The following is a 24,539-nucleotide window of genomic DNA, read 5'->3' as shown; positions in this document are numbered from 1 at the left end:
ATTCTGTACTCTTATTGGTCCAATCTCCCAGCTATCCAAATCAGCTAACCAACCAGTGGATCCAATCAAGTATAGTTGCCAAAGCAAGCCAAACTTGTATATTTGAGATGTGGAAGAAAGAATTTAATTGGTTGCAAATGAGAAATAAGGGAACAATCTAGTCAGAATTTATCATGAACTCAACAGTGGAAATGAATTGGAAGAAGAGCTGGGTAGACAAATTGGAGACGTATGCAAAAATAACAAGGCTGTAATAATAGGTGACTTTAATTATCCAAAGATACACTGAGGAAAGAAAGTAACTCAAGTGGCAAAGAAGGGAACTGTTTCTATAAAACTATTTGAAATAATTATGTATTAACTTTTTTTGAACAGCTCGACACTTCATGCATCATATTGTTACTGGAATGCTATATCTCCACTCACATGGTATACTGCATCGGGACCTCACCCTTTCCAACCTTCTACTTACAAGCGATATGAACATAAAGATCGCTGATTTTGGATTAGCAGCACAGCTGAAAATGCCAAACGAAAAGCATTTCACCATGTGTGGCACTCCCAATTACATTGCACCAGAGATCGCAACACATAGTGCTCATGGCCTTGAATCTGACGTGTGGTCTCTTGGGTGCATGTTTTATACCTTCCTGGTGGGAAAGCCACCATTTGACACTGACACAGTTAAAAATACATTGAACAAAGTGATGCTGGCAGATTATGAAATGCCAACATTTATTTCAAATGAGGCTCGAGATCTAATCTACCAGTTGCTTCGAAAAAATCCAGTAGACCGTATCAGTCTTTCTGGTGTATTAGACCATTCATTCATGATGAAGTGCCCTTCATCTAGAAGTAAAAATTCAGAAACTGTAGAGGACTCAATGGATAGTGGGCATGCCACAATTTCAACAGGATTTACCACTGGAACAGGATCCTCTAGTACTAGTACAATGGGACGCTTGCATCAAAAGACTAAACAAGTAATAGGACAGTTTCTTCCAAACAAAATGGCAGTCATTACCTCACACAATAGACTTATCAATGATACTTCATCCATGGAAGGCAGTACAGTCTTTAGTGAGAGAAGTGTACAAAATTCTGAAATTATCAGAGGTGGCAGGGGGAAAACTATACAACATGCAGAGGAAGAACGACCCCACTCTAGATGGCTTCGCAGAGCACACTCCACTGATCGTTCTGGTACCTTTCAAAGCCTGGACCCAGAAAAGCCCAATAGTATTTTGGAGCGATGTCACTCTGTTGATGCACTGACAAAGTCTGCCAGACCTGGAATGTACAATCCTGCAAATTTGTATGGAGATGGTTACACAGATAGTCAGCAGTTCAGTAGAGACGGTTTAGGTGTTGCTGGCTCACATGATGAACCCACCATATCTCCACCTGTCAAGCAGACAGCAAAGTAAGTACAAGTTTTTTTCATCAAACAATACATCTTCATCCATTGTAACCTAGCAGTGCGGGTGCTGTGGGCTAGAAGATGGTGAAAGCTTGGATACAATTGATAGCAATAAATGATTTGTATAAATATAATATAGAACATGAATTTTAACAGGAAAACTACTACACTGTTCACTGTAGTGTGAACTCGGTATAACGTGGGAAAGTCTTGGACTCCAAAATTTTTATTCTGAAGATGCAACCACAAGCCACCTCCCACTACGAACACAGCCACCCACTTTAAGAAAAGAAAACTTAAAAGCATCCATTTAATTGTTTTGTTGATTTTATACAGCACCTTTATTAATTTATTTTGGAGCATGAGGACCAGAAACTGTTGGGATATGCATGCAATATTGACCCTGACACTGGTAGGATCAAAGCCTAAGCACTTGGCACAAGCAAAAGACACAGCTATGAAATAACGCAGCCTTGAGATATGGTTTCAGTGGAACATTTTATAGTGGGGACCCAGAGTAGCTAAATGAAGGCTGAGAGCTCTAGGCAAAACCTTGTGTAGAATAAAATACATAATTAAAATTTGTGACTTCAGATAGTAATTTGTCAAGAAGCAGTTTGGCAAGCTTAGAAAGATCCTTTCCTTGATCTGTGACAAAATAGTATTCAACATGTTCGATGATTTCATGGTAATGGTAGCTTTTGAGTGAGTGTGAGGTCAGATATGTGTTTTTCACTATTGATCCACCTTATGAAAATTAAAATGACCTCTTCTCATTTGTTGCTCTTAAATTTTTTAGTTAACTAGGAGCCAACCTCTCAAGTTGTTAACAAGGCACTTATCTTTCCTAATTTTATTCATAGCCCAAATTTTGCTTATCAGCCTGTGTGCAGTGGGCCATTCTTGGAGCAGATGTCGCAGATTGGTACAACACAACGCTGGTTTGAAAATGGTATGCAATAAAATGTAGATATTTCAAAAGTGTTTATACAATGAGAAGTGCGCTGATTTCATTAACTTTTTTCCCTTGTACTACATCTGTGTCATTCATCTTTTTAGAATGAGCTGACTGGCTGGAGATCTGCCAGCATGCTGATCAGACTTAATTTTTATTTTATTCTTTCAAGGGATGTTGGCATCGCTGATAAGGCCAACATTTATTGTGCATCCCTAATTGCTCTTGAGAAGGTGCTGGGTGGTGAGCCACTTGCATGAACCGTTGCAGTCCATCTGGTGCAGGTACACCCACAGGGCTGCTGGAAAGTGACTTCCAAGGTTTTGATGCCGCAACAGTCTAGGAATGATAATATAGTTCCAAGTCTGGATTGGGTGTGTGGCTTGGAGAACTTGCAGGTGATGGTGTTCCCATGCATCTGCTGCCCTTGTTCTTCTAGGCGGTAGAGGTCGTGCGCTTGGAAGGTGCTATTGGAGAATCCATGCAGTGAGTTGCTGCAGTGCATCTTGTAGATGGTACACACTGCTGCCACTGTGTCGGTGGTGGAGGGAATAGTGTTTAAGGTGATGAATGGGGTGTCACTCAAGTGAACTGTTTTGTCCTGGATGGTGCTGAGCTGCTTGTGTTGTTGGAGTTGCACTCATCCAGGCAAGTAGAAAGTATTCCATCATGCTCCGGACTTATGGCTTGTAGATGGTGGACTGACTTTGGGGAGTCAGGCGGTGAGATACTCGCTGCAGAATTCCCAGCCTCTTACCTGCTCTTGTTGCCACAGTATTTATATGGTTTGTCCAGGTCAGTTCCTGATCAATGGCAATTCCCAGGACGTTGATAGTAGGGCATTCGGCAATGATAGTGACTTTGAATATCAAGGGGAAATGCTTGGATTCTCTCTTGCTGGAGATGGTCGTTACCTGTCACTTAAGTGGCAAGTAATATTCACCCCACACATCAGCCCAAGCCTGAATGTTGTCTGGGTCTTGCTGCATATGGACACAGACTGCTTCAGGCTCTGAGGAATTGTGAATGGTACTCAACATTGTGCAGTCATCAGCGCACATCCCCATCTCTGATGGAGGGAAGGTCATTGATGAAGCAGCTGAAGATGGTTGGGCCTAGGATACAACCCTGAGTGATGACCTGGCACTGAGATAACTGACCTCCAACAATTACAACCACCTTCCTTTGTGCTAGGTATGACTCCAACTATTGCAGAGTTTCCGCAGCCCCCCCCCAATTTCCATTGATTTCAGTTTTGCTATGGCACCTTGATGCCACATTTGGTCAAATGCCACCTTGATGGCAAGGGCAGTCACTCTCTCTCGCCTCCTCAGTGGTCCCGGAAGTGCCAGGCAGGAGTGGTGTTCACTTCCGGGGCTACTGGCAGTCTCCAATGGAGTTTGTCACAAAAGCTGGACATCATAGTGGGTGGGGAGGATTTCACCGGGGTCAGGTTGGCAAGCCCTGGCTTGATGTGTTGGGGGAGGCAAAAGGGGGCAGTGATCTTTAGGAGAGGGGTACCTCCGATGGGCACAGGAGACCTGCAAAGGAGGCCCCCCACCCTTCTTGCTCAATACCAGCTTGCGTTGCTTTAGTTGCCAGGCACGTGGTGTGGGCCTTCGCTGGCTCAAGTAAGATAGTGGCAGGGAAAGGCAGTGTGAGGCCCTTAAGCATCCAATTAATGGTCACTTAAGGGGCTCAATAAGCCGAAGCCCAACTGAGGCACCCACCACTCCTCTCCACCACCCCCACCCCCAAATAAAGTTTCATATAGGTCAGGGGTTGGCAGCGGAAGAGCTGTGCACTGGATCTTACGAGCCCTACACCCCAACCTTCAAACCCTGAAACCCTGGCAGGGGAGTGTAAAATCCAGCCCATTGTAATTTTTTTTCTCTTGCTGAAGTAGTGTCCGGTTTTCTGAAAAGCATCTCTAAGAGTATCACTTGGGTATTATACATAAGTTTGTACAATATTTAGGCAAATTTAGATTAAGATTTATTCATTTAAGTTTAACATATGAATCATTTTATCTTCTAGCTCCATTCAAAAATACAGTGGATGTTAGTGCCACAAGTAGCCCTAGTGGAAGTTTCCACACTGGAAGAAAGCAGCAGATTATGAATGAAGTAGTATCAGCAAATGCGTGGGAAAAAAATCCGAGCAACAAAATAAAAAGTGATGCTTTTTATGAAGAGAGCTGCTGCAAAAAACAGATAGGAGTTCAGAAATGTGATGGGATTTTTTTACCACCTGGATGGGGTTCTGCAAAAGGAGATGACAGGCAAGCAGACATACAGTATAACTGTCGTCAAGTTTTGAAACAACACAGCTTCATACAAGAGGAAAGACGACCTGCTGAGAATCAGATGAGGACATTGCAAGAGTTGGTGTCACCGTTGAGGGCCCACAGACTTAAACCAATCCGTCAGAAAACCAAAAATGCAGTGGTAAGGATTACAACTTCAATTTATTACCGATAAATGTATTGGCTGTAGAAATTGTAGGGAAATTTCTTGATTTGATAGTAAGCAGAAACATAGGTTAATAGTGGATAAAAGTACTGCTTAATATATTAAAATGCCGTCCACATCAGAAAATCCTAGGCCTGATTGACCTCAAGAAAGACAGCACTTGGCGCAATATAATTAGCCTCTACATCCCTGAGCTAGGCCGGGCAAAACAGAAAACCGTTGCACCCAAGTGACTACCTAAGGCAATACTCTAATTTTGTAACAATTCGGGCAGCCTCTGGGATACTGAGCTGACTCGTGATTCAGGTAATTTAAAATGAAAGGAGATCAAGCTTGTGATAGTGAGATTAGTGGCTGAAAAAGAAAGAGTTTTAGCTGAAAGTGCATGATTTTCAATTAGACCTCAAGTGCAATGCAGATTTTGGGAAGAAGGAATAATATGGATTTGAGGCCAGTGAGCAGGAGAAACAGTGGGCAAGAAGTTGACAGGGAGAGAGAACATTACCAGGCTAATAAACTGCCTTTTGATGTGTTAATGGATGGATTTATGGAAATAGTTTCAGCTAATTTAAGAATCTGCTTGCTTTATTGGGATGCAAAAATTTGAACAGCTAGTTATGCACGCTGATCACTTTATGGCCTCATGAGCAGTTACACAAGTGGAAGACCAGATATCTTGCGTCATCCCATGGATGAACAGCTCACCAGGTCAAATGGCTCCTGCTGGGTGAGGGTGCAGATGAAAAGACTGTTGATTAGATAGGCTAAAAAGTAAACTATTGCTTGTCACTTGGAAATCCTGTGACTCAATCCAAGGAAACTAAGATATGCAATGATTGGTTTGCAATGGTATGTGGTAATCACGGACATAGGTTGACTGCTTTTACTTTCACTTGGTTGTGGCGAATGGAACAGAAGTGGAGGGATTACAAGGTACATAATGATTCAGATATTAGCCCGGCTTTCTTAACAATAAATTACACAATGGTATTCTCTCTCATGTTTGCAAAGGACAAATTTCCCTGCCTTCAATGACTAGATGCCTTTAAAGGCACCTATGGTCAGAGTTTAGATGAATATTTCAGCTGTGCCAGTGTCAAAAGAACTGAGGGCTTTTTGTCCTTGCTGTGTTTTGAATTCATTTTTGGGTATGTATGACAGGCAATGCCAGCATTTATTGCCCATCATTAGGTAGGTACCCTAGAGAAGATAATGGCGAGTCAACTTCTTGAACTACTGCAATCCATCTGGTGAAGGTACACCTACAGGGTTGTCAGCTAGGGAGTTTCATGGTTTTGTCCCAGCAATGATGAAGGAATGGCATTATATATCCAAGTTCATATGATAGGCAACCTGGGGGGAGAACTTTATAGTGTCTAAATAAGTAATGACATGAATACTGAGTAGGGTTATGGGCATACAGCTTGGGGAAGATGAGATCAGGGCAACGTGGTGCAGAACTAACATTTTTGGTCCATCGCAACAGCTGCAGAAGTCACTAACTGAGGGCTCCCGTGCCTGAAGAAACACCAGATACAAAAGCAATTTCAGGTGGATGGCTTGCCAGATTGGCTCCAAGCACCAGTGGACTCTAGAGGCTGTGGCAAGTCATATCTTTAATGACTTTAGGGTGTCTCAGTCCTGGATAGTAAAGCTCAGGAACTGGATGAAGGGCAGTTGGCCATCCATGCCTAATGGCTCAAGAGAAGACAGGTAGCAAGTTCAGCCCTAATCTCATAAACTGAAATTAAATTTAAACAGAAATTATTTGTTCAGCCCTGAATAATGCTTTTGTAAAGCTAGATACTGCATAGTGCTCCTAAATGTAACATATTAAGACTGCAATTTATCAAAGACAAGACCCCTAAACTTATAACAGGAAGCATCCCTAAACATTCTGTACCAGAACAATAACTAATTGTTATGACTTTTAGTGAATTTTATCAAACTTGATGAGGGACTTGACTTTTTTGAAAAGGAAAAGCCACACAAAATTGTTGTTTCAGTTTCTAGCTGAAAAAATTCAAGGGGTTTATAACCAGTAATCCTCAGCTGTTTTAGCCATGAAGACATTTGAGCACCAGCTTTAGAATTTTAAAATTGAGATGTTGGACATTTTCCTAGTATCTTTCACAATCTGAGCTCCCCAGAGTCTTTTACACTTAGGCTGCAGTCACTGTTGCAATGCAGAAAACACTCTAACCAATTTGTACTCAGCAAGGTCCTACAAAGAGCAATGTGAGAATGCTTTGGTGATGCTGGTTGAGAGATAAATATTGGCTTAGACACCAAAGATAACTCCCCTGCTCTTCAAAATAGTGCCATAGGATCTTTTACATATACTCGAGAGGGCCTTGAATTAACTTAGCAATAAAATGATGGTGGCTCTGACAGTGTAGCGCTACCTCAGTACTGCACTGGAGTGTTGGCTTAAATTTTTGTGCTCAAGTCTCTTGAGTGGGACTTGGACCCACAACCTGCTGACTCGGAGGTGAGTGCGCGACTACCGAGCCAAAGCTGATACTGTGCTTGGATTGAAAGAACCAGAAGCTAAAGTAGGCCAGCAAGGATAGGAGTGATTGCCAAGTGGGACTTGTTACAGGATAAGATAAAGGTAGCAGAGATTTGGATGAGTTGAACTTCATGCACTCTGGAGAAAGGGAAATCAGCCAGGAGAGCATTAAAGTTTGGAGATAACAAAGACATGGATAGGTGTTTTGGCAGCTGATGGATGTCATCAAGAATATGCATTCAGAAGAAAAGCTTGGGGTCAACTAAAACACCAAGATCATGAACAGTCTGGTTTGGTTTGCATCAGTGGCTGAGAAAGGAACTGGAATCTTTGACACACTGAGTTTGTGGCTTGGGTCTTCTCAATGTTTAATGGAAGGAAACTGCAGCTTATTGAAGACTGCGAACCTGACAAGCAGTGGAGGGTTGAGACAGTTGAAGAAATAGAGCTCGGTGTCATCAATCTATATGTGAAAGTTAACCGTACATCTGTGGGTGGCCACTAGGGGAAAGCATGTAGAATAAATATAAGGGACACATCTTTAGACTCCAGAGGTAACTTTGCAGGGTGGGAAATGAACTGATCACTGGAGATTTGTTGGGTATGCTTAAATAGGTAGGAGTAAAACCAAGTGAGGGCAATCCCAATGGGCTGGGCAAAGGAGGCAAGGTGTAGGATGAAAATGGTATCATGACTATGTTGAAGTCTGTGGCAGGGTTAGAGGTGTAAAGCAGCATAGTCACAGAGGATGTCATTTGTAAGTATGTTTCAGACTTTTTATGCTATGACATGGGCAGAAACCTGATTGATGAAATTCAGACATGAGTTACAAGAAAGTGGGTATAAATTTGGGAGGTGACAACATGTTTAGGAATTTTGAAGAGGACAGGGAGGTTGGTGATGGGGCTTTGATTTGCTAGGGCAGAGGAATTGAGCAGGGTTTTTCAAGAGGGGGTGATGACTGGTTTTGAAAATGAAGGACTTGAGTGGAAACCTTTCTAGTCAACTAGAATAGAGGGCAGGGAGGAAAGTTGGGTGGTCAGCAATTTAGTGGGAATGAAGTTAAGGGAGTATGAATTGGGTCTTGTGAATAAGATGAGCAGTTCAGAGGACATGAGGGAAAACTGGGGAAGTCTTGGCTTGGCAAAAGAAAGACAGGCAAGCAGATGAATAGATTTTTTATCTTTATGGCAATAGTCCATGGGCTCCTCATACTAATTAGAGAGGGTATGGGGAAGGACTTAAAGAAATGGTTGGTGGTGGAGAAAAGAGGCTGAGAATTCCTTTGCTTCAGGATAATTCTGGAGTAGCCTTTGCTTTTGGCAGATATGGAATGGTCCAGCTAAATCTTACAGATGGCTGAACCAGTTGTGTGCTTGATTGATTTTTCTCAAGTTGGCCACTCTTGGACTCCTTAGCATGATGCTTGACCAGAATCAGTGAACATAAAGATTTTTCTGGAGCATCAAAAGTGGGCATGAGGGTGGTCGAGTAGATTGATGGTTGACGATATAGTGTGCTGAATGGAGGGCCAAAAGATTGACAACTGGGACTTAGAAAGTACAGCTCTAAGTAATTTAGGGAGTGTTTTTTCTCATGGATGGAGACAAGGAAGTGTGCTATGGTAGGGAGATATTGGTAGGAAAGACAGAAGGGACTGATTGAAAATGAATTTGTAATGGTGACCATGGGACCAGAGAAGCCGTGGGAGATGGCAAGGTTGAGCAGGTAATAAATATGGGTAGGAGGTAAACATAAAAATGGGTAGAAGCAAGTAAATGGATGAAAGGGGCATAGGGACGGCAGGTGGTCCACAAATTTAGGGTGAAGACAAGGCAATCTGAAGTGACTAGCAGTTACTCAGTGCAGACAGTAAGGGAGGATATCTTGGTTAGAGACGGACAAGGATTTTAAAGACCAATGAAAGAGCTAATGCAAGTTGCTGAAAAGGGAAGTTGTGGAAGAGGCACAAGATGTTAATTGATGATACGGGCCACATGCCATTGTGGTGGCTTGAGCATGGAAGGCCTGAAACTTCAATAAACTGCCACCACCATGAGTCAAGTTTCTGTCAGGATACTGATGCAGTCATTCTCAATGAAATTGTGATAGCAAGGTCCTTCAAAGTGAAAACCTTTTCAGTCAGGTGGAGGGGAGTGTTTTTGCAAAGCGTAGATGTATTTTTTGACAGATGATTGGGCATGTGAAGTGAGCAAATGGCTTTTCAATTTTGTGTTGGGAAATAAAAACGGTAAACCCTTATTTCTGCTATAATGAGCAAGAAAGAAATCAAATGTTGAAGGATTTGAATCTTTCAATGAAATGTGTTCTCTATCAGCTTGAGCTTATATTTTTCACTGCATAGAAAATCACACTAGTGTAGACAGTACAGTTTTCTCAGCTATTTAAGCTCTTGCTGTTAAGGAGAGCAAATGACCTATACTTTCTAATGTTGTGTTAGTATTATTTGATTCCTTCCACAATGGCTTTATTAGAAGCCATTCACCACGCCGTGTGACGGTGCAACATATTAGTGTAGTGCCATGCTGTACATGGAGGAGTCTCAGTAGGGCAGACTTGAGACCACAAAGGAGTCTCATTTTAGTGGCTGACTGGAGACAATTTTAACGGTTGGAAGCATATCTTCTGGTTTAGTGTGTCCTGGAGACCTGTAAAGAGGAACAAAAATATAATCATTTGCATGGGAACAAAACAATATACTGTATTCGTTTAAATTTGTTTATGTCCCTGCCATACAGATCGGTCTTTTCCTTGCAAATCTAAGATATACTACCCAACTCCTCAGAATATAGGTCAGGGAAAGAAATCTGTATAGTTAGAATTAAGGAATGAGAGGACTTAAAACTGTAATGGGAGTAGTCTACAGGCGTCCCTTAGCAACAATGAAATGACAATATATTGACTCTCCAATTAGAGAGGCTTGTATCAAAAGCAGCCTTGTTTAAAGGGGACTTTAATTTTCAAATGGTTTAGGCAAAAACAGAGTATCTTGAGTTAGAAAGGTAGTGAATTTCGTGAGTACATTCCAGAGTGTTTTCTGTACTTACAGTATTTACAGCACAAAATAAGCCATTTGGCCCAACTGATCCATGCCGGTGTTGAAGCTCCACATGAACCTCCTCTCACCCATCATCTAATCCCATCAACATGTTCTTCTAAAACCACCTTCTGGAACCCTTTCCTAGCACCAACAAGTGGGCAGACCGTACTAGATTTAGTACTAAGTAATGAGCCAGAATTAGTAAATCTCATAGTAAGGGAACATTTATCAAACAGTGGTCATAATATGATAAAGATTGAAAAGGAATAATATCATATTGTTCAAGATCTTATATTTTGGTTAGGCTAACCATTTAACAGGATGAAGCAGAGACTGACAACAGAAAATGGTTGCGTCAATGGGTAATACAGGTCCAGTATATACCTTTTAAGGATCAAGCGCTGTACTTATCAAATAAAACAGTAACTGACTTTTAACTGTAAACTTATTCCCTTTGAATTTCAAATGAGGTTGAAAAGAAAATAAGTCTTACAATTATAACAGACCTTTCATGAGATAAGAGTGTCAAAAAGGTTATAGTCTATGAAGTACTTTTCAAGCGTAGTCAGTGCTGTAATTTAGGGAAATGTGGCAGCCAATTTGCACACAGCAATATGATAATGAACAGATAATCGGTTTTAGTGACGTTGACAGTGCAGCACTTCGGTACTATATTAGAGGGATTTGAACATGCAACCTACTGTTGTATGAATGAGGCAACATTTTGAACCTGGGATCTTCTGAAATGTATTTTTATTCTTTCATTTGTTCCCCATCCATAATTGTTTTTGCCCAGTTACGCACAGAATTTGGATTCCCAACAGCTCAGCTGGTAGAATGTTATTTTATAATTATTTAATGAATTAATTTTATTCATATAGCTGAACTCATTCACAATTTTTTTTTTTGTTTAAATGTAAAATTACAGTCTCCCAGCTATCGCCTAACTTGCCAATATTATTGTTAGTTAATTGTGCTGCAACTCCGTTCTAATTTCACTGTTTGGTTATTTGCTGTCATCCACTGATCCAACTGGCCTATCGCATTAATGATATAGTATGGTTGGGGGAAAAAGGCATTCTTACAAGGTTAAATTAACCCATTGTATGTTTCCATTGTATTTTCATCCTGTAGCATGTGCTTTTCCAGTACCTCAAAACTACAGATATATTTCTCAGGGTATAGAATTCAAAAGCAGTGAAATTATGTTATACTTGTAAAAGGGCCTGGTCAGGCCATCCTCAGAATACTGTGCACAATTCAGGCCTCCATACTATTTTAAAAAAACATAGAAGCCCTAAAGTAGGTACAAACGAGATTTCTAAGGATTGTATTAGAACTGAGAAATTGCAGCTATCCAGAAAGAGTGAACAGATCAGAGCTTTTTTTTGGCCATGATCTGATTGAAATCTTTATGAATGGGCTAAACAGGGTAGCTATGAGGAGAATGTTTACACTTATGGGAAAATCAAAAACTTGGGGCCATAAATACAAGATGGGTATTACTAAAGATGGGGATTACTAAATCTAATATGTAAATGAGAAGAGAATTCTTCAGTTAGTGCCTGGTTAGAATGTGAAACTTGCCACCACAGGAAGTGGTTGAGTTAAATAGCTTTGATGCTTTCAAAATGAAACAAAAGTAGTAAATGACAGAAAAGAGAATAAGAAGGATATGCTTAAAAATAGAAATTAGTAGATAAAATGGGAGGCGACTTGAGTATAAACACCTACACAGACCAGTTGGTCCGAATGTCCTGTTTCTGTGCAATAAATTATTCTATGTTTGAATATCTCTATTATTAACATATTGCTATACATAATTAAACTTGTTCTTCAGGTGAGTATTCTCGACTCAGAAGAAGTATGTATGGAGCTTCTAAAAGGAAGCAGCACTCAAGAGCATGTGAAGGAGGTACTTAGAATATCTTCTGATGGAAGTACGGTAGGTTATTTTAAAATTTTGATATTTGTTTCAATAGCTTGGATCTTTGTTTTCTTTTGTACAAATGAGAATGTCTGTATGTGGGGCGTAGGAGGGTTTCTTCTAAACACAGGTTGTTTAGATAACTTCTGCCAATACTTATGGTTTCTATATGTCATATTCTAATGCATTCCAGTAACTATATTCAAATTGGTCAACTAAACTTGAAGAAAAATATTTTGTAAATCACTTGCATCACTTTAGCAACAATATCTAGATTTCACTCAAGGTTTCACTGAAGTAAAGTTAATGTTATGATACATTACACTAGGCATTACCCACATAATTACACTGTTTCATGTGTTTGACATTTACTCTTCACAGATCCATATTTATTACCCAAATGAGGGAAGAGGCTTCCCATTGGAAGACAGACCTCCACCTCCACCAGAAGATGTATTTGTTTACAGTTTTGACAACTTGCCAGGTATCCATTATTAATAGGCAGTGCTTTACTTGTTGAAGATAACATTTTCTTGAGTTTTCATGTATTTTTAATGTTATGGAAGACTGCCAGGATATCTAGCTTTGGTTGCAAGAAATTATTTAGAGCATAATTTAATTGGTTTAATTGAGTATTTTTGTCTTGTTGATGTACATTATGTATAAATAACACATTCCAGTTACCCAATAAACAGAAATGTACACCGACTTGTTAAATATGCCTGGCTATTGTTGTCACGGTCCAAATTAATGCTTTAAAATTTTAAAACGATTGGTTATAAAAATCAATTTTAAAAGGAAGCATAAATAAGAATTTAACAACTTAGTGTTTTATTTTATTTCCAATAATTTAAATGGATAAATTAACAATTTTGTGGGCCCAGGTAGCAAACAGAACTAGAATGGAGCAGAATTTGTTTTCACTCATTTTAAAATCCAACTATTGAGATGGGGTAGTGTTAAGGAAAAGGGAGTAACCTGATCAGAAATACACACTTAAACTGATCAAAAATAACTTTTTAATAATTGGAAACAACCATTCTTATAGTGCATGAACACTTCATGTAATTCATGTGTTAATATATTTTTAAGCTTAAATTACTATAGGAAATTAATTTATTGGGGAATCTTATATTAGACTTTGAGAATTATTTGATTTTTCAATACTATAGACAGCATCTGAAGCTGTTTATTTGGAGAATCTTTGGCCTGGATATATTCCATTGTCAGTAACAGGGCAGAATGGGTATATGTAACTTTATGCGAGCTGAGTTCTAGGACTCAGTTCTGTTTTAAAATGAGAAAAGTGCCAGCTCTGTTCAGGTCATCAGCTTGGAAGTTTGTTTACACACAGCTTTGATTTTAAAATGAAAACGTGGGTCTATTTTACCCTTCCCGTTGAGTATTTGTTTGAATCTTGTCACTGTATACTGCACACCATCTTGCGATGACATGATTAATCAAACATTTTTTATTTTTATAATGAGATGTTTATGATATGGTAGTTCGCCCAAATGCTTTACAAAGTATAACTTACCACAGCTCTTAATAGATGATTATTTTACCTGAAAGCCTTAAGGGTAAATGTACTCTGATTAAAAACAGGAAGTACTAGAAATGAGAGAATCAGGCAGCATTCCGTGGTGAGGGTAAACATTTTGATTTGCTAATTTTTCATCAGAACTGAATGTTAAAAATGAACAGCTTTTAAGCAAATGCCTTTATGCAAGTATTTTCTTGAAAGCTGTTCATTTCCAACATCCTCACAGTCTGCTGAAAGGTTATTGACCTGAAACATTGGACAGAATCTTAATAGACCTCTCTGAACAGTTTATTTGGGGGTGGGATGGTGCTTTAGTGGTTTGGAACCTGCTTGTAATTGAAGATAGCCTTGCTGTGTCCCTTTAACTCAGCCATGGCATTAACACCCTGTTTTCAGATTTCCCAACCAAAGACAGAGGACAGGCATGTTGACGTTCCACATCTGTCAAAGGAAGGAAATCTGGTTTAAGGGACCCTGAGCTGGGGTTAGAATGGCTAAATTGTACATTGATTCCTGAGGCTTCATCAACCGAAAGAATGGAAAGGAGACATAACAGGCTGTCCTCCAGGTCTTGGACTCTTACCCCAGAGGTCCTTCAGTGGGAACAGAGGGACTGAAGTGTGCTGATGTTTCCCAAGAATGGGAGGAAAAAGCCAGGCTCTGAAATGAAGCAGGCATGAATAGAAGTGGCCAAGAAAGTTAGCAGCAGGAGTGTGTTCTTTAAAGAGGTGCCCCTAGAGGTTCAAGGTACACAGGAGGGTAGGAAAGGTGAGTGACATCTCATTTTCAGATGCCAAACCCCACACTGGCTTTCCCAGCATTCTCCTGCACAATGATCCTCAGACCAACCCACCTTGCAGCTGCACTTGTTCCTCTTTCTTGAGGTATCTCCTCATATACCCATTTGAATCGCCAGCTATGACACTCATATTCATCTTTGTGTCATCTCACAGCATACATTACAGTTGCCTTCCAAAAATGTTTTCCTTCCATCCTCACCACACAGCCTGTGCTTGAGGAAAAGACAGCTGCTGCTGGTATTGCTCCCACTGCTGTTGTTTCTTATCAGAGCTCCAAAGCAGTGCTGCGCAAACTGCTCCCATGCTGCAGAGAAGTACAGGTCAAAATGAGTGAAATCTAAAATGGGTGGAATGGTTTCCAAGAAATTGGAACACACTTGTCAAGCAGTGAAATTACATTCTCAGAAGTGGTGTGAGCACCAGCCCCCGGGCAGTACTTCTTTGAAGTCTTTCCCAGCCGATGAGTTTGACTGTACAAGAAAGTTCCGCTGTCCTCTGGCTTGATTAACCCTGGCAAATTCTACACAGCTCAGGAACTCTGAAGAATTATGGGTTAAACAGTGAGTTAAATTGAGATTAAAATATTTTAATTATCTACCGACAGCTCAATAGAATGTTCCTGTTCACCTGCAAACTCACCAGAGTTAAAAACCCGGATATAGGGTGGGATCATATTTCCAACCTGGTGCCAAATTTCAGCACTTTAACTTCCTGCATGAACTTGCCTCTGCTTGGCAATTAAAATTCTGCCCATTAACTCTCTTTCGCTCCACAGATGTTACCTGACTTGCTAAGTGTTTACAGCATTTTCTGTTTTAGATTTGTAGCATTTTCAGGTGTTTTGCTTTTGTTTTAGATGTACTCTTCTGTTCAATGAGTGTATTTTAAAAAAAAATTGCAGGAAGAACAATTGGCCTTGCGTTTCATTCATTTATATCTTACCGTCATTGTTACAAATTTGGTTTCAGAAAAATACTGGAAGAAATATCAATATGCATCTAAGTTTGTCCATTTGGTGAGATCCAAAACCCCAAAGATTACACTGTACACTAAATATGCCAAATGCATGCTGATGGAGAATAGCCCACAAGCTGATGTTGAAGTCTGCTTTTATGATGGTGAGTCTTAAGTGCTTAAACATGGTGTACAACAAGATGCTGGTGCTACTAGCTTGTGGGTTTTTAACTACATTGATAACTTGTTTAATAGGAGCCAAAATTAACAAGACATCAGAGTTTCTTCGAATCATAGAGAAGTCTGGGAAATCTCACACACTCAAAGGAGCAAAAATGAATGGACCAGGTGAAGAAGTGAATTCTTATGTGGAACATGCTCACGAGGTAAAAAGGTTATTCCTGATGTGGCTGGTCTGTTTTCATATTGTTAAATATTCTGTATTTGTGTAATGCATGAATTATGCATACTCTTCTGTTATTTAAAAAAAAGTTTGCATGGGATTCTTGCAGTTGACTTAATACAGTTCAGATAAATTCTGACCTAGATAGGACATTTGTAATTATGACAATCCATAATAATGCATTTTGTGACCTGTAACTAAAAATTATCCCCCTATCCTGATTTGGACTAAATGAGTCAAAGCTTTGATTACAGTTTGAAATGGAGCAATATATTTTTGAAAAAGCAATTTCAATCACAAATAAGCATCAGAAGATACAAGGTAACTGTTGAACTTCATCCAAATATACATATATATTTATATATTAATTTATATCGTGAATCAATGTCAGTGGTTACCATAAGTTCTAAAACTACACAAGCAACATACTATAGGGTAAAAATGAGTAATGTTCAAAATTAACTTAGCCCTAAATTAGTAGGATTAAATGCTGCTGAAGTCAAAAAGTTTATTTTCAACAGCTTGTAGCTAGAGATGGATGCCAAAACCTATACATAATGAAACAAAAGTAATTATAAAAATTCCTTGTTGAATCACCCTTGTTTTAATAATGAGACCTGTCACTTTGGATATCTGCTCATTTTCTTTATGTATTCTGGAGTCCCTTTTATTGATTTCGAGTGGGAGCCTGCACTTTGACAGTCAATTCAGAAACACTGACCTTGGGGAAAGAAGGCCACTCTGTGGCTAGACTATTCCATTCACTTAATTTTGAGGACATTGTGCATGTAGGGTGCTGAATAATGCTCGGATTCCAATTCCTTAATGCGCAACATAATGAGTATTGTTGGGAAAATTACTGTGATATAAAGCAGGAATCTTTCATTGAATTTGGAAAGTAAGTTTAACAAGTATGTAAGAGTAACAAAGTTATACTTCAAAATTAAAATATAAATATCCCAAGATCATAAATAGCTATTTGTATCTAATAGGCTCATCAGACTTGCCTTGATCTGGAATCAATTATTGCTGTACAAGAAGAAAGGAAGGAAAAGCGGGTGTCATTTTTTCCAATAATCATTGGAAGGTAAAAACATTGATTTATGAATCATTGTATACAATTTGGAACAAGTTTGGAAATAGGAAAAATGCAATGAATTTAAAAGCACTGTTGAGGCTTGATGGTGACTATTTGAATGGTTCATTGCCTGATAACCTTATATGCTTCCTTATGATAGACGGCCATCCAATATCGATCCAATGCTGTCCCCAACTCCTTCAGTGGACCCAAAATCTGCAGCAGGGGAGCAACCATTGATCCAGCATATCTCTTCTAGCCAGGCTGCAAGCAGCAGTCCCTCTGTAAGTAACCAATCCATATATTTTACATATAAGAAAGCAAAATGCCTTAATGCCAACATTTTTCCATATAATTGCAACAAGGAATAGCATTTAGGACATCAACTTTTTTTGGATGTTTTTGATATGTGCGTTACTTTGGTGAAATCAATTTGTTTTCCAGTAATTCAAGTCTTATTAACATCTAAATAAAGCGGTTCACGCTTTTTTTTTCAAGTATTAAACACAATGCTGCAGATCACTTTATCTGAAAGTTTGTCAAAATGCCTTTTTTAGCATTATTTCCTTCGGTGCAGCATGGGTTATGCTCTGTTTTGCCCGGAATGATGCAACTTAAACTTCAAAATAAATATATCATTCGTCCAAGATAGGATGCTGTGTAAAATGCCTTCAGGAGGGGTTAAAGTCAATGAGGATAGATTGGTTAGCTTGGTACACATTCATAAGATATGAGAAATCTTCTTGTTTAAAAGACAAATCTCCCTGTGTTGGAGTAAGGTTGATCTTCAGATAGCAGCAACTACTATGCTTTAGGCTAATGTAAAGACGTGTTCCATTGCGATTTTTAAAAATCGGTATAGGCTGGCTCCATGCTGTTGGCAGCCCTTTGTGTTGTGATATGCACCAATAGAATATGCCCTCTTGATAGCCAATGCTTGCACACCTGTCAATGTTAGAGAGTTGGGATAGTGTGTTTTTGGATTTATGGATGCTTTTTGAATTTACTGCAGTCATGCAGTTTACTTGTTTGCCTCTTCAACCTCCCAAGCAGGATTTCTCTTTATTTGCAGTTATCTTTCTTTATGATGGATTTCTTCTTTTTCTGTCATGAAATTAAATCAGGGCTATTTAATAGAAATTGCACACTAACCACAGGTGTGGCAATGATGACACCATTTTAGCCACATATGCTAACTTGAGTACTTCATTCCTTTTATTATAATTACTACTTTCAGTACTTTAAAAATAAAATCTCAAATTTTCTCTCCACATCTTCAGAAGCTGCTTATCTATGCTGTGTGGTACGGTTCCATAAATGCTTGAGTGTCTATTCTTTTAATATACTGTGTACATTATTGTATATACTTCGTTATGAAAGGAATGTTACTTTCAAATTGGAATAACACAACTTGATTGCTGCTTCTGACCTTGCAGATTTGTTCATATGAAAGTTCCAATTTAACAACTACCACTGTTGCTAAAAATAAATCTGCACCTTCTACACAGACTGTGGTATCTCCAAGTCCAGGACAGGTGCTGAAATCTGTATTTGTACCCAACGTTGGCTGGGCTTCCCAGGTATGCATAATGATTCATTCATCTCAAAATACTACGGTATATTTGTACAACCATGCCCATGAACAAATTATTTGGTAATTGTTAGGCTAGTAGAATTTTATGATATGGCTCACTGCCACTCAGTGAATTGGAGGATTTCCTGTTTGAAAAGCCAAATTCCTTTCTCCATAATTCTGAAAGCTCCATCTTGGGAACATTTGAGTGAGAAAAGGTGTGATCTACTTCACTTTAATTTTATGCCAATGTCATTATTTTGAGGCAAAAAACAGAAAATGCTGGAAAAACTCAGCAGGTCTAACAGCATCTGTGGAGAGAAAAAAGACAGATTTAACATTTCGAGTCCGTATAACTTCTTCAGAGCTCTGAAGAAGAGTCATACGGACTCGAAACATTGGCTCTTATTTTTTTCTCCCAACTGATGTTGTTAGACCTGCTGAGTTTTTCCAGCATTTTCTGTTTTTGTCTCAGATTTCCAACATCCGCAGTATTTTGCTTTTATCATTATTTTGAGAATTTGAGTTAGCATAAGAGAGGGTGAAAATAAAACCAGCAATTGTGCAAGCTTAAGATTATTAGGTCCTTCAAATCTGATCCATCCAAAGTCCTAGTTTGGTTTTTCTCTTGTGGGATCCAAGCTCCTTCTCCGTCTTCTCTGCCGCCTTTTCTGAAGAACACTGATTTGTTTCTTCCTGTAGAGAAATAAAACTGTGCTGTCTCTAACCCTTATTCTCCTAGTTCTCAACATGCGTCAATTGGGTTATTAAATTTAAGCCTGGAGGAAAGTAACAGAAAATCTAATCCTACCCTGTTTTCCACTTCTGAATAGTACTTGGGGCTTTAATTAAGTTGGTCGTCCCCATTGGTAAGAATGGGCATGTTTCTGTTTCAAAGAAACTAAAGTAGACCATAAATAATTTTAGAAGTTAATTTTACAGGTACTTGATGAAGAATTAACAGGGTTACATACAAAACACGAGGATCGGGGACTAAATGTATTTGCTCTTCAAAAGAGCATGGGCATGGTGTGATGAATGGGTTCCTTCTGTGCCTTAAATTTGGGGAAGAGGGTGGTGTCATGTTAATGCTCTGGGAACATGTGTTCAAATCTCACCACAGCAGCTAGTGGAATTTAAATTCAATTAATGAAATCTGGAATTGAAAGCTAGCCCCATTAATGGTGACCATGAAACTATCATTGATTGTCATAAAAACCCATCTGGTTCACTAGTGGCCTTTAGGGAAGGAAGTCTGCCATTCATACCTGGTATGATCTACATATGACTACATATCCACAGTAATGTGGTTGACTCTTAACTGTCCTCTGAAATAGCTTAGTAAGCCACTCAGTTCAAGGGCAGTTAGGGATGGGCAACAAATGCAGGCCTTGCCAGAAAATGCCCACATCCCATGAAAGTATTTTTTAAAAAATTATATGATTTTATGAATCCAGCCCTTAAGCATGTTCTGCCATTCAATTAGATCATGACTGAACTGTATGTTAACTCGAGAATTGTCTTGGTTTTGTAACCATTGATACCTTTGTTTAATGTGGTGGGCGAGCAACTACAGCCAGGGACTTTATCAGAGGGACTACCAAGTTAAAGTCACATGTTTAACTTTATACCTTCCCTGTGCCGTGTTGTTTGTAGGAGAAAGAGACTGAGAGGCCAAACCAGAATGAACTATGAATAAGAATAGCTAAACTGATAAGTCTCTGAGGTTAATTAAACCAGTAGAAAGGTTCGATATTAAAAAGCAATTACTGAAGGTGATACTTTATTTGAAAATGTTTTTCATAATGCTCCTTTTTTTCAGCCCATCTGTCTTTTTGCTATCCATACGCACTGTCTGTAAAGAGTGAAATGTGCATTTTTAACACCAAGTATCAGGAAGTATGAAAGATGTTTTTGGTCTTAAACAAAAATAGGAATCATTAGAAGAGTTTCAGTTAATGCACTGGATTTTGAAATAATTGATGGAATGAAGTGGTTAAGTCTACAAATAATGTTTATTACTCTTTGATAGCTAATCAGTGGTGAAGTCTGGGTTCAATTTAATGATGGTTCCCAGCTCCTGGTGCAAGCTGGAGTCGCATCTGTTGTTTACACATCTCCTCAGGGCCAGGCAGTCAGGTAATTTTTTTTTTAATATACATAACACTGTTATTCAATCTAAGCTCGTTTACATGGAATGCAGTTTAGTCTAATCCATGATACAAAAACAGATGCAGACCAAGACTTGGCTCATATATTTATCTGATTCCCTGCTGAGATACCCCCTCAACATGGATAACTAACTGGATTTAAGTAACACATAGTTAGATAAAATACTGATATATTTATTTCCTGATCACAAATAGCTTTTTACAGCACACTAATTGCTAGAATGCTGTCATTTCTAATCCGGTGTCAGGCTGCAGTTCCCCTTGTGTATGGGCTAGCTGTTATAAGGTAACAAAAACCATCTGGGAATCTTAATATTCATAAACCTCTAATGCCTTTCATGGGGCACATGTTTAGGATATCTACTTAAGACATTGTCTTCAAAGGTATACAGTTGCCACCTTGAAAATGTTTCCAAAGGAGGATTTGTGTGAAATCACTGCAGCAGGTCCTAAATATTCAGTCTGCAAGTGGTCATGAGGCTGCTGAAAACTCAGCTGTGATTGAATAGAGATTCAAAAATTTATAATGAAAATACCCCAGAGAAAGCGAACTCTTAGTAACTAACTGTAAGCAAAGTTGTTATACAAGTCATATATGCAGTGGGAAGAATAATTCTAATTCAGAATTTTCAATTTTTCATAAACTTTAAATTCTGTCATGCTAAATGGCAAAATGCTTGACATTTCTATAAACGCTGAAAGGGAAATGTGGATGAGAATTTTCTATTTAGAATTTTAAATCTGACTTAAACAATCCTGCTAAAATAAAAGAAATATTGGAATTATAAATAGGTTGAGCATCAGTGAAAAGAGGTTGTGTTTTGGATGTGTACCCTTCATCTTCTGGTTTTATTTCATATTTATAGTTCTATTATGCAGTCACACTGCACTCATAATCTGCTTCTAAATGTAATTATTATTCTAGCATTTTACCATTGGTACAAACAGCTGCATATCCAATCATTGTACTGTTAGCAACTTGTACAAATTCTGCTTTACTTTCATCTCCACACTTGGCTCCCTTGGTGAGCATTACAGAATGTGTACCATTTTTAAATTTTTTTTAAAGCTGATATTGATTTTATACAGGATTGGCCACTTCCTCATCTCAATGAAAAATGAAAATGTTTTTGTTTTGATAGGTATGGGCAAAATGAGAAGATTCCTGACCATGTGAAAGAGAAGCTACAGTGCCTCTCTTCAATCCTTGGATTGCTGGCAAATCAAACAAACCAACATAGAATCCAGTGAAGCAAGCTCATCTGCTGTAATGTGAAGTCAGAAGTTTGGCAATATTCTCTTCTGGTATTCTGCGTAATGCTGTTTTCCCTTTTCTAAAAGTAGTTTGGAACTTGTGTTGCTGAGTAACAATAACTAACCAAGCCCAAACTGAAAAATGTTATAAAACAAAGGTGGTAGATCTTAATGTAGCAAAGTGTAAATATTGAACCAATACTGTAAATATTTTGTATATTTTGTAATGCTTAATGTACATGAAAGATTTTTATTTTTTCTATTGCTCATTTAAAAGTATTTTTGAGTGAATATCAATGCAGTGTTAAAACAGTTGAAATGGCAGATTGTTGAGTTGTATTTATCTGCTTTATGTATAAAAGGGATTTATACAAATTATATAAACTTGTAAATGAACTTCTGTTTTTGTAAGATAATTTTATATAGACATTTTATATACTTCTGTAGTGGATGCCTTCTGATTTCAACCATTTTACCATTTGTCTATTTGTGGCATGTTGTGGCTTTACATTTTCATCCATTATTAGTGGAACATTTCTTTCTTTTCTTCTCCCAAAATGTAATTGGGAATTTCACTTAATCCTTTACATGACATACCTCCTTTATCCTGGATTCTTTTTTTAACACTCTCTTGTGCAAAATGAAAACCTTGAAACTGCAAATCGGGTAGACCACTCTCCCCAGACAAATGTAAAATAGGGCGTGCTGATTTCAGGTTGGCAATATAACGTCACCATGCCAGTGTCCGAAATTACAGAAGGTGAGCAGGCGTAGAAATTGGACCCACCTGCCGTTTTGAAATTACTAATTAACAAGCTGCTAAGCTTGTTAACAACCCAATCATCTACAATTTTTTGTTGCCTGCTGCATTTTTTGGGCATCCAGATGTGGAAAGGTTTGGGAGTGTTTTACAACAGCTATGAACAGGTGGCACATGGGCTGAAGAAAAAGTCTACCACCACAACCATGGCTCTGTAGCCAGCAGATTCTGCTGGTGGAAGTGGCAGCGCCTGTATGTTTTTTTTTTAAACTAATTTTTAACTTTTTGGAGCCTGCCATAAAAACAAAGAAAGATTGAGAGGGCAGGGACCTTTAAATTTGTAGCCATGACCGACTTCCTGTAAACAGCAGAACCCCTCTCCTACATAACATCCTGGCTCAGATTCCCGATTGGGCACGAAGGCCCCCTTCGCACTTCTAATTGGCTGCCTTCCTGCCGGATGGCGACTAATTGGCCATCTGATGCTTGATTCGACAAGCTGAGACAGTGGAGGCAGTAGCGAGCAGGCCACTCTGTCTCTGTTCCACTTTTGTCAGCCCGTGTTCCAGTATTTTACATGTGCAAAGCATGTTGAGAAAATTGGCCATTGTACTCCTGCCTCATACTTTTTTGATTTTTAAATCATTAAGTATTAAATAGTACTAATTTGTTTTTAATCTCCAGGGTCCAACCTTGGCCTTTGGCTGAAAAGTGATGATCAGCTGAAGTTGGGAGTGCAACTAACACAAATTGCTGACATAGCATGAATTTGTTTGTGTTGTGTGATATTGGTCATAATTGGTATGGGGGGGGCAGAAATGTGCGCAGAAATTAAGTCTCTTGTGGAAACTGAAGTCTAGACTTGCCCATCTTTTCCTTGCATTACTGTGAATTATGTAAATCATGCATATATTTGTATCATATTGCTTTGTGTTGTATATAGTTGACTATTTTAATACAATAATTGCTTTGTATTTTGATGCTCTTATTCTAGTCTACTTTCTCAATTCCCCTTAAAGCGAACCCCTCACATTTCCAGGTCTTTTGACTTTTTACACAATTTGGAAAAAAAGTACTGTTGGGTGTTCCGTATCACAATTTTTTTTCAATAGAAAGAGCGGCTGAGCTGAAAGATAGTTTAAAATGGTATTGAGCTGGTAGTGATGCTTTCCAATTTGTGATTGTCACAACAATCAAATCCCTCATCCATTACATTAGATAATCTTCACTTCCCCTTTCTGGTTATGAATAGCGAGATAGAAAACATAGGCACTTAGGAAGGTTGCAAAAAAAAAAATCTAATTTGTTAGGGAAAGTTAAAAGCTTTCATAGAAGGGAACATATTAGAAGTGATGGACCATCTTGTTTTAAGTGGACCAATGATTGATATGACAGTTTTCAAATTTTGTTTTCTATACACAATTAAGCTGTATAAATAGGGCTTCCTAAATTCAATCATAATGGCTGTTCTGTATGCTCACCTTACTGTGAAATAAAGCACACTTTAACATTTGTAATCTGGCCTTTTCTCACCAAATATTTAAATTTTAAAAACAAAATCTGAGCATCTGTGGAGAGAAAGAGTTGATGAATCAGGTTGATGAACTGCCATTGTTTTCTATTTAAGATTTTCAGCCTCTGCAGCATTTTCCTTTCC

At 38.7% G+C, this 24,539-nt stretch overlaps 1 protein-coding gene across 2 annotated transcripts in view; it reads left to right on the top strand.

Moving 5' to 3' along the window:
* plk4 (polo-like kinase 4 (Drosophila)) overlaps positions 1–23,856 on the top strand; it is a 43,088-nt gene extending 19,232 nt beyond the window's left edge. The window contains exons 5-16 of one of the 2 annotated variants that reach the window (XM_078539558.1): positions 376–1,423; positions 2,284–2,372; positions 4,413–4,822; positions 12,260–12,364; positions 12,728–12,830; positions 15,658–15,807; positions 15,899–16,029; positions 17,039–17,133; positions 17,285–17,408; positions 18,633–18,704; positions 20,730–20,836; positions 22,011–23,856. In XM_078539558.1, coding sequence (XP_078395684.1) covers positions 376–1,423; positions 2,284–2,372; positions 4,413–4,822; positions 12,260–12,364; positions 12,728–12,830; positions 15,658–15,807; positions 15,899–16,029; positions 17,039–17,133; positions 17,285–17,408; positions 18,633–18,704; positions 20,730–20,836; positions 22,011–22,119 — 2,543 coding nt within the window. In that variant the 3' untranslated portion in view covers positions 22,120–23,856. Of the gene's footprint in view, positions 1–375; positions 1,424–2,283; positions 2,373–4,412; positions 4,823–12,259; positions 12,365–12,727; positions 12,831–15,657; positions 15,808–15,898; positions 16,030–17,038; positions 17,134–17,284; positions 17,409–18,560; positions 18,705–20,729; positions 20,837–22,010 lie in introns of both variants that reach the window. The other variant, XM_078539551.1, reaches the window with a different exon arrangement.
* The last annotated feature ends 683 nt before the right edge of the window (positions 23,857–24,539 follow it).

This window comes from Cetorhinus maximus, chromosome 1 (assembly GCF_964194155.1).
Source record: "Cetorhinus maximus chromosome 1, sCetMax3.hap1.1, whole genome shotgun sequence".
Taxonomy (NCBI): domain Eukaryota; kingdom Metazoa; phylum Chordata; class Chondrichthyes; order Lamniformes; family Cetorhinidae; genus Cetorhinus; species Cetorhinus maximus.
The sequence above is the reverse complement of the archived record's forward strand: the minus strand, read 5'-3'. Positions and strand labels throughout refer to the sequence as shown.